At 38.3% G+C, this 11,313-nt stretch overlaps 1 protein-coding gene across 1 annotated transcript in view; it reads left to right on the forward strand.

Annotated features, from left to right (window-relative positions):
* The window catches only part of SEC23A (SEC23 homolog A, COPII coat complex component), a 58,728-nt gene extending 55,657 nt beyond the window's left edge, over window positions 1-3,071 (forward strand). The window contains exon 20 of the mRNA XM_006053765.3: window positions 1,537-3,071. Within this exon, the coding sequence (XP_006053827.1) occupies window positions 1,537-1,626 (90 nt within the window). The 3' untranslated portion in view covers window positions 1,627-3,071. The remainder of the gene's footprint in view (window positions 1-1,536) is intronic.
* The last annotated feature ends 8,242 nt before the right edge of the window (window positions 3,072-11,313 follow it).

Consider the following 11,313-nt stretch of genomic DNA (forward strand, 5'->3'; position numbering starts at 1 on the left):
TAAGCTCTTAATTCCAGTGCTGTTGTCTCCCTTCATTATGTAGTTTTTCAAGTTCTTATGAATTCACCTATGAAAACACATAATAAAATTGATTTTCCTTTTCAGGAGAGGTTATGGCATGTCTGTGGCTATGCCAGATCAGAACCACAAGAGCTGGAAATTCTTATCTCATGTTTGCCACTAATTTGCAGATATCCTCTGAAAATTACTGAATTTCCTTATTTTAGACTTTTATATATACCTGTAAATAAGAAATTGGATATCAGGTGAAGAATTTAAAAATCCAGATATAAAATACTCCAGGAAACTTTCTTGCTACAATAAAATTTCATTATTAGTGGATTGGATTATTAAGATCATTTCATCAACACAGTTTTTATTAAAATAGAAGTCAGGAATTTTCCCTAACTTTAGAACCCACAAGAATCAATGAAACTGACTTGAATGAAAATCTATGTGTGTTTTATTTAAAACATGATATAAATTCTCTTCCTTCCAGCTGGCAGTTCTGCCAAAATATATGTAATTGAAATTTTATTTTAGTAAACAGGCAGCAATGAAGGAGGCTTACTTCTTAGTAGAGATAAAAGCACCAATACATTCAAGACAAATGAACACTTTACTACTTTAAAGACTAAATTGGATATGGAGCTATTTTAATGCCAATTGATGAATTGCAGTACAAATCTGACTCTGACCACTTGGGGTTAGTGCAGACCCCGAAAGTCAAAGGACATGGTCCACAAACAAGACCTACCCTATTCAGATACCAGCCGAAAGTCGAATCCCAGGTTACCCACATTTCCGACCAGCTGGCTACAAATTCATGTTTGGGGGTGGTGAGAAAGGGAGAGTGGTTGGATGGGAGATGGGTGGGTGGGGTAGATAAGAGGATGGGTTCCCACAACCCCCTATCAGATTTGGAAATTCCCTAGAACAACTCACAGAACTCAGGAAAGCACTATATTTATGATTACAGTTTTATTATAAAACTGATAATTCCTTTTCCCATGGAATCGGGGTTTGTCACCCTCCCAGCTGATGTATTGATGTATTTATTCCTCAAATAGGAATCTCCACTTGGCTCTGGTATCCAGTGGGGTTTTTTTTTTTTTTTTTTTGCCTTTGCCTTTGTTTTGTATGATTGATTGAAAATCTAGCCCCCCCCCCACCCCCCACACCATCCCTTCCTCCCTGGAGGTCAGGCTCTCTTAAAGCCCAGCCATCTAATTACATGGTTGATCTTTCTGGTGACTGGTCCCTATCCTGAGTCATCTCATCTCACAGCATAAACTCTAGTGTGATCTGAAGGGCTCATGAATAACAGATGCTGCTGTCGGGTAATTCCAAGGATGTAGTCTCCCCCCTCAGGAATCTGGGACAAAGACCAGTCAGATTCTTTATTATACAAGAACATAGACATTATTCTGCTTAAAATGATTTCCTTGTCTATTTTTTTTTTTACACATTTGCTTATACATTTTAAGGTATCATCCTTTGTTTTTGATTATAGCAAATATCTTTGTTTTCTTCTAGGAGTCTGGAGCGCCGATTCTCACAGATGATGTTAGTTTGCAAGTGTTTATGGATCACTTGAAAAAACTTGCTGTGTCAAGTGCTGCTTGATGTGCTGAACTTAATAAGATTGAGAAGATGAAATAGTATTTGTTTCTTTTTTTCTCTTCTTTTCAGTTAATCTGTGGAAATCAAGAGAGATCTCTGTAGACTCTTTGTATTAGTATGGTTTGAGACAGCATTTGGAAAAATGTTCATGTTTGTAGATTAAGCTAGAGTATAAGAGCAATACGAACAAATTTGTTTTCCTTGCCACAGTATTATAACTGGTTTTAGAAATTTGAAGTCTTTATAACTTCAGTTCAGTTCAGTCGCTCAGTCGTGTCCGACTCTTTGCGACCCCATGAATCGCAGCACGCCAGGCCTCCCTGTCCATCACCAACTCCCGGAGTTCACTCAAACTCATGTCCCATCTAGCTCGTGATGCTTTATAACTTAATTATGTTAAAAGTAAAAACAGCGTCTGCCTTGCACTGCAGGGATATAGCTCATTTGTATGTTGCAGACAAATTCAAAGTGGCACTGAATGTTCCTGACTTTTTGAAAACTTGTTTCTTAATTTTAACCAGAAAGTAAACAAAATCATCAACAGTAATGATAAATGTGAACATTTTTGCCTATTCATTGAATATTTTTCCATGATATTCAGCACTTATGTATACGCTTCTTCTGTACTTACTCTGTTAAGGCAGATTTATTTTTATGATGACTTGTTTAGGAATTATTTGACTTTATATATGGTAATTTTCATGAAGATAATTTAATGTTTTTGGTCATTTGAAAAAAATAGTTTAGAGATGAAAGTTTTTTTGGATGACAGTTCCATAATTGATAACATGTGAAATTCCCACAAAGGACCCAACTATGTGATTAAACATATTTTTTTTAATAAAGGGAAATAGAAAAGAAATAGTTTCGTCACAGTACATTTTAGAAAGGCTTTGCAGTAAAAAGACTATTGTAACTTCTAAACCAAATTTAATATTCACTGCATGCTTTTGTTATTTCCTTTTGTTTATCTGAGGTAAGTTTTATATTATATCCTTCAGTATTTTAAACTCTTGGGAGTTTACACGCTACTTTCTGTTTTTGCTTCCATTTTGTGAACAGTTGTAGTTCTTATTGAAACAGTATTATCTAATATTTTGTTGAATTTTATCATGTGATGATGCTCAGTTCTCTTTTGATTTATTCATTAGGATCATTCACTTTTACCTTTTAAAGTTTACTTGTAGCACATGTTTACATTGCTAAAGCCAGATATGTTTGACAATGAAATTTACATCAAGTACTGCAATAAAAGGTGGTGCTACCATATGGGCTTAGCAGGACTGCGAGGATTGTATTTGCATGAACACAATCATTTGATGGTAAAACAGATACTTTAAATGAATTGTTTATATGTTTTATTTGATTAGAGTAAATAAATTGCTCTGTTCCATTTTATTTGAACTATGATAGGTCTAAATACCAATAAAATATACATTTGCTCTGTTTTCCCGCTTATTTTGAAATCTAGTAAGCCTGAAAAGCCTAGTGTAAAATAGAGCATTTATAAAAACTGATATTGATGGATTAAAAAGTCACTTATTTTAAAAAAAAACAGCTTTATTGAGTTTTAATTCAAGATAAATTCCTTTTAAATCTGATAAAAATCCTCCAAAATTTTTCTTTTGCAAAAATGAGAACAGATACCTCAATGCTGGTGAACATTGACATTATTTGATCCATTGATTTAGAACAAAGGTCCTTTTATGGTGAAGATGATCAAGGCATTTGAACATTGCTCTTTTAATTTCTTTGATCATTTAAGGCCAATATCTTTTTGTTGCTTTCCTGGCATTCTTCAAATCTGATTATTCAATGTAAATGCATAGCTTACATTTTTGTCATTGCATAGCTGATGGTCTTCTCTACAGCTGCTGTGTGCTGCTCTTCACAATTTAAAAATGGAGGAGCAATTTAAAAAATGTTTTACTGTACACTGTTTAGTTCTGTTTAGACTGCAACTATTTTAATTTCTGATCAACCTCATCTAAAACTTTGCACCAAGAAAAATTTCTAAATTGTGCCATTAATGTCATGTTTTATTTTCTTGGTCAGTCCTTTAGTTTTAAAACAGTTCAAAAAGAAAGTTTTATTTGTAAAGATATTAAAACTCATTAAAGGTTTCCACATGTACACTAAAATTTGCACTTACAAAAAAGATTACACCTCAAAGTTCACACTGTTTTCACTGTTTTAAAATTTAACCACAAACAAAAACTCTGGGTGGCCATATAAAGACTGAGTGAATTGTTTCTTCATCTTTGTAATTACCACTGTTTATTGAACCTACTGTTTAAACCCTAGGATACTTTGACCAATGGATATTGAAGACCAAAAAAAAAAAATCTCTTCAAGGGAGGCGAAATGATTCAAAAACTGTTAATAATTTAACCTTCCAAAGGCAAGAGTGTCTGTATGTTGGGACTGGATTGTATGGGATTTCTCTGAATTAAGTTCTGAGTATGGGACAAATACAATGTTTATGAAAGGATAGGTAGTTCAGTTCAGTTCAGTTCAGTCGCTCAGTCGTGTCTGACTCTTTGCGTCTGACTCCTTGCAACCCCATGAATCGCAGCACGCCAGGCCTCCCTGTCCATCACCAACTCCCGAAATTTACTCAAACTCACATCCATCGAGTCGGTGATGCCATCCAGCCATCTCATCCTGTCATCCCCTTCTCCTCCTGCCCCAAATCCCTCCCAGCATCAGTGTCTTTTCCAATGAGTCAACTCTTCGCTTGAGATGGCCAAAGTATTGGAGTTTCAGCTTTAGCATTAGTCCTTCCAATGAACACCCAGGACTGAGCTCCTTTAGAATGGACTGGTTGGATTTCCTTGCAGTCCAAGGGACTCTCAGGAGTCTTCTCCAACACCACAGTTCAAAAGCATCAATTCTTCGGGGCTCAGCTTTCTTCACAGTTCAACTCTCACATCCATACATGACCACTGGAAAAACCATAGCCTTGACTAGACGGACCTTTGTTGGCAAAGTAATGTCTCTGCTTTTTTAATATGCTATCTAGGTTGGTCATAACTTTCCTTCCAAGGAGTCTTTTAATTTCATGGCTGCAATCACCATCTGCAGGGATTTTGGAGCCCCCCAAAAATAAAGTCAGCCACTGTTTCTCCATGTATTTGCCATAAAGTGATGAGACCAGATGCCATGATCTTAGTTTTCTGAATGTTGAGCTTTAAGCCAACTTTTTCACTCTCCTCTTTCACTTTCATCAAGAGGCTTTTTAGTTCCTCTTCACTGTCTCAATGTAATAATCAGAAAATTACACACATATTATAACTCAGAGGTAGCCATAGCAATTGTATAGACTGTAGACCGATAAAAATTGTTTCAAGCTGGAGTATTTTATCACTGATATTATTTGGAATTGCTGGCATATGGCAATAAAACTCAAACCAAGTGCTCTGACTTTGTTACACTGCTGTCCTTGGAAACAAGGTTATTTTCTCATGATTTATATAAGAAATTTCAATGAAAATTATAAAATATTTAGAATTGAACAATAAAAGTACTCTTTCAAAACTTGTGGTATGGAAAAAAAGATTATTAGAGGGATATATTGTTTTAAAGGCAACTGGAGAAAAAAGATTGAAAATAAATGAACTTTGTATTCAACTCAATGAAAATGAACAACAAATACATCTAAGGAAAGAAGGAGAAAGGAAATAAAGGTAAAATAAGAATTTTAATGAGATAGAAAATAAATGGAGGCGATGCTTCATAAAACCAAAAAGATAATAAGCTTTGAAAGTCTTAAATGCATTTCAAAAGCAAAGAAGGAAATTGATTATCGGCTCATCTTCTGAATAGTTTTTTAATGGAAATCTTAAATGAACAATTATTCAAATTTTTTGGTCCAGGCCAATTAAAAAGCATAATTGTTTAGTTGTATAATTACCAAGGCATCTAAAATTTATTCTCTAATGAATTTCAGGGAAAACTTGATGTTAAAATCATATACTTACTCCTTATGAACATAGAAGTACTTATGAAGTTGAGAAATTATAGTTAAAGGAGTCCATTGAGATCATTAAATCCTATTTCCTTACCCAGTTCAAGAATTCCCTCACAATATCCCTGATGGTTGATTGACCTCTGTAGATCACTTGCAGTGACAGTTAAGACAGGAGAGCGTAGATTGCTGAACCCTGCAAGTGACTTACACTTTTAAAGAAAAGATAGTGAACTGGGAAGGATTAATATGTGACATACCAAAAAGAAGCCTTGACCAGAATTTGATGGCAAACATTTAAATCTGTTTTACACAACACATTCTGAGGACTATAACCATTGACCTACAAAGCCATCTGGCCCTCTGATATTGTCATTAAATGAGAGTGGGGCAGCCCGTAATGCAGGAAGTCTGTGCTACTTCAGAAATTCACTTTCCAAGCAGGACATCATGTATCTACTTCCCAGCAGAGCCCTGTAATCAGAGTACACTTCTAGGTAGAGAGAAGGGCATGAAAAGCCAGGGGGTGCGAATCTGTTTCCTAGGGAAAATGTGGCCTGAGCTGCTGCTGGGAAGAATTCTATTTTCTGATCTGTGTCAGGATCTTGCTCAGCTGCCTTAACAGGGTGAAGCAGCCACAGAAGGATGCTATATGTACATTTAAACTTGTCTGAGGACTGCACTGTTTGTTTTAGCAAAACAGGGAAATCCATAAAACCAACAATTTCTGGAAGGGTTAGACATTTTTCTAAGGATAACAAATGTGTAGATTACTTAGGAGTTACAGTAAAGACATCATTTGAAGTGATAAGCGTTCTGATTGAAGAACCTCTAATGAGTGAGGATCACATTTCACTGGATTTACTGGTTTAGGGCTGATAGTTCTGTCGTGAAGGCAATTTAAAAATAATCTGCAGAAAATTAATCTTCATAAAATCCTTGTGAGATGTTGACAGGTCAAGTTATTTGCGTGTTTGAAAACATCTGGGAAGAAAAACTCAATGGAGATGAGAGAATCATAGCACAGTGCTTCTCAAGCTTGACTAGGCATAGGAATCACCTGGTGATGATAAAATGCAGACTTTGACTAAGTGCTAACAAGGTAAGTGGGGAGTACAGAGTCAGACACAGTCCTCCTCTGCTGAGCCCAGGTTATTCCATCCTGTCTGATCTCTTGAAATGTATCATTCTAAAATTCTATTTTTAATGAGATCATTAAGCCAACTGATTTATCAAATATCCCTTTTCAGCAAGTAAGTATTTCTATTACAAAGGTTATTAAGTTACTGAAATATTAATGGGAGTACAGTATCATGTACCTGAAGAGAATGTGTTCATTGAATCTTGGGTTTTGGTAATACCCAGAATCAGCTTCTATATTTGGATAAAGATGTTGAGAAAATAAGATTCTGAGTAATAGACTTAGGAATAGCTTTAATTACTTTAGGGAAGATGCATCCCATTTTTTAGGACTGTGCAAGCAAAGGCATGTTATGAAATGTTCTTCACTAGGTATATTTCAACATTCAGAAAACTAAGATCATGGCATCTGGTCCCATCACTTCTTGGGAAATAGATGGGGAAACAGTGGCAGACTTTATTTTGGGGGGCTCCAAAATCACTGCAGATGGTGATTGCAGCCACGAAATTAAAAGCCACTTACTCCTTGGAAGGAAAGTTATGACCAACCTAGATAGCATATTCAAAAGCAGGGACATTACTTTGCCAACAAAGGTCCGTCTAGTCAAGGCTATGGTTTTCCAGTAGTCATGTATGGATGTGAGAGTTGAACTGTGAAGAAAGCTGAGCCCCAAAGAATTGATGCTTTTGAACTGTGGTGTTGGAGAAGACTCTTGAGAGTCCTTTGGACTGCAAGGAGATCCAACCAGTCCATTCTAAAGGAGATCAGTCCTGGGTGTTCTTTGGAAGGAATGATGCTAAAGCTGAAACTCCAGTACTTTGGCCACCTCATGCGAAGAGTTGACTCATTGGAAAAGACTCTGATGCTGGGAGAGATTGGGGGCAGGAGGAGAAGGGGATGACAGAGGATGAGATGGCTGGATGGCATCACTGACTCGAAGGACGTGAGTCTCAGTGAACTCCGGGAGTTGGTGATGGACAGGGAGGCCTGGCGTGCTGCGATTCATGGGGTCGCAAAGAGTCAGACACGACTGAACTGCACTGAACTGAGGTATATTTATTAGTTGCTTAGACAACCATTATGGGTTAGATAGACATGGATATCCAGTGGCTCAGATGATAACCTGCCTGCAATGTGGGAGACCTGGGTTCAATTTCTGGGTCAGGAAGATACCCTGGAGAAGGGAATGGCAACCCACACCAGTATTCTTGCCTGGGAAATCCCATGGACAGACAACCTGGCAGGCTATAGTCTGTGGGGTCACAAAGAGTCCGACATGACTGAGCAGTTAACACACTAGACAACCATTATGGGTTAGACAGATGTGGATATTCATGGAATTAGAAAAATAAACTCAACAGTCTGAGCAGTCTTTACACCAACAGACTACGGTTCTGTGTATATTACATCATCTCCTTTTTAAAAATTTTATTTCTTTGAATTTATTTTCAACTAGAGGATTACTGCTTTATAATATTGTGTTAGTTTCTACCGTATATCAACACGAATCAGCCATAGGTATACTGATGTCCCCTCCCCCTCGAACTTTCCTCCCACCTCCCACTCTGTCATCTTCTTATATATTTATTTACAGTAGCATTTTCAATTACGTTCACTTATTGAGTATCATACAGCTTTTGATGTGGCTTGTTGTAAATGACTCTAATGATTAGTTTCCATTTGGAGTCTAAAGTCCAGCATGGTTTCAGGGAGCTCATGCTTTGTTATTACAGGTTCTCTGGCAAGAACATTCACGGCGCCCCTTGTGCTTACTCAGCCTCTATGGGAGACAGCTACATCTGCTTCTCCATCTGCACCTTTCAGTTTTAAGTCCATATGTCCATATCATTAGCTGTCCAGCTGTCTGATAAAGGAAATTAACTGGATTCAAACAAATCCCCACCTTTCTGCAAGACCTTCCACAAAACAATAGTTATGTGGAACACTGCAAGGATTTCTTATGATTAAATAGATCATGAAACTGTGATGGCTGAAAAGAGATATGTTAAAACATGACCAGAGTTTACTTTTTTTTATTAAGAATATAATCACAAAATATGTTTAATAATGAAGTAGCCATGCTACATGTTATATATGGCTCTGCACCTGTCATAGATAAAACCTACTCATAAATAAAATCTAAGGTTGCCACTACAGGGTAAGAAAACCAAATCCTTGACATGGCATTCTAGACATATCAATCAGCACGCCTGTAACACTCAACAAGTCCTCTGCTTGCAGCCCCTCTGCCGAGATAAGCAGTCAGTCCCAGCTTCTTCCTTAAACAAAGGCGTGGGATCATTTAAAGGCATCTCTAAGGTGCAGACTGGCTACTAACCTATAAAGTGATTTGGCATGAAAAAGTTTTCCCAGTAAGGATCAGTTCAGTTCAGTTGCTAGGTCATGTCCAACCCTTTGCGACCCCATGGACTGCAGCATGCCAGGCTTCCCTGTCCATCACCAACTCCTGGAGCTTGCTCAAACTCATGCCCATCGAGTCGGTGATGCCATCCAACCATTTCATCCTTTGTCATCCCATTCTCCTCCTGCCTTCGATCTTTCCCAGCATCAGGGTCTTTTCCAATGAGTCAGTTCTTCACATCAGGTGGCCAAAGTATTGGAGTTTCAGCTTAAGCATCAGTCCTTCCAATGAATATTCAGGACTGATTTCCTTTACGATGGACTGGTTGGATCTCCTTGCAGTCCAAGGGACACTCAAGAGTCTTCTCCAACCCCACAGTTTAAAAGCATCAATTCTTTGGTGCTCAGCTATCTTTATAGTCCAACTCTCACATCCATACATAACTACTGGGAAAACCATAGCTTTGACTAGACGGACCTTTGTTGACAAAGTAATGTCTCTGCTTTTTAATATGCTGTCTAGGTTGGTTATAGCTTTTCTTCCAAGGAGCAAGCATAAGGATATCCCAGTACAGATACTGGCAATTAATTAGACTATGTATACTTCCTTTCCTCTAAAATTTGAATAGGAAAACTCAGAGAGCAGCAGCTGTTCTGTAACGAGAGGAAAAATGATAGAGAAGAAACAAAGAGTGGAAGAGGCATGTTGATTGTAGAGCCAGAGGGTGAAGGTTCATGAGCCGTGGCTGGGTAGGGTTCCTAGATGCCCTTGAATCTTGAAGCGTGGCTATTTATGGAATCCTTTCACCCTTACACCCAAATGTTTCATCGTCGTTGCTGTTCAGTCGCTCAGTTGTGTCCAACTCTTTGGAACCCTGTGGGCTGTAGCACACCAGGCTCCATGGGGTTCTCCAGGCAAGAATACTGAAATGGGTTGTCTATTCCTTCTCCAGGGGATCTTACCAACCCAGGAATTGAACCTGTCTCCTGCGTTGCAGGCAGATTCTTGAACCAGTTGCAAATGTGCCCTTACATCAAATCCCCAATATTGAAAAAGAGTTAAACTTGTTGGTGAAACAATGGTCACAGTGACAATGATGATACTACCTTTTCACCTGCCTGTTGGAAAGAAAAGGGATTCAGCATTGAGAACACTAATCGGACAGTGAGATATGTGGCACATTTGAGTCCCAGAAGATGCCTTATCTGCTCACTTTGAACAGATAAGGTTCACCTGGTTTGGGTGTCTTTCTAACACTGTCCAAGAGGATTCCTAACAAAGAATCTTAATATCGATGAGTAATGGGAATTACACATGACTCACTCCACTTTTCACTTTCGTGCATTGGAGAAGGAAAGGGCAACCCACTCCAGTGTTCTTGCCTGGAGAAACCCAGGGACCGTGGAGCCTGGTGGGCTGCCGTCTATGGGGTCACACAGAGTTGGACACGACTGAAGTGACTTAGCAGCAGCAGCACTCCACGTCTTTATAATTAGTGCATTGAAAGAGCAGGGATCGTGAATCATAATTTTGAGAGCTACTATATTTTTATCTCTGTCCCTTTAAACTTGTTCAGTGTGTGTAATTTTCCGTCCATCAACCACTTGAGGAAGACCCTAGCAGGTTGATAATTTGGGCATCATTTCTACCTAATAGATCTCTCTTAAGTCATAGACATAGTTCCACTTAACAATAGTCATATTCTTGCTAGGTGGAAAGCATTCATCATTTCATTCACAGTTCTGCATGTGGTCTCTATTATGGCTCACATATTCTGCTATCTATGTTATCTTAGTCCAAGTTACTTGTTTCACATTTATCCACAAGAAGAGTATAAATTATACATACACAGAGAATTCCATTGTCAGTCTCTGGTTCTTCTCTCAGTGAAGCCTCCTAATCAGCATGTCTTGGGAATAGTTCTAGTCTCCATATACTCTTTTCCCAGGACCTGGAGATTGCCTCCTGGGTCTGACCTGTTCACCTCTTCCTCCACAGTGTTTGCTCTGTGAAACACAATTCTCACTTTAGGACCTTTATTCCAAGTCACAGGATTTGCTTATAAGCAACTCAAAGTAAACCCGAAGAGACAAATCTTTATCAATGAATTCTAGTGGAAGGCTACATTTGCCTCTCAAATGCTGCTGCTGCTGCTGCTGCTAAGTCACTTTAGTTGTGTCCGACCCTGTGCGACCCCATAGATGGCAGCCCACCAGGCTC

This window comes from Bubalus bubalis, chromosome 20 (genome assembly GCF_019923935.1).
Source record: "Bubalus bubalis isolate 160015118507 breed Murrah chromosome 20, NDDB_SH_1, whole genome shotgun sequence".
NCBI classification, from domain to species: domain Eukaryota; kingdom Metazoa; phylum Chordata; class Mammalia; order Artiodactyla; family Bovidae; genus Bubalus; species Bubalus bubalis.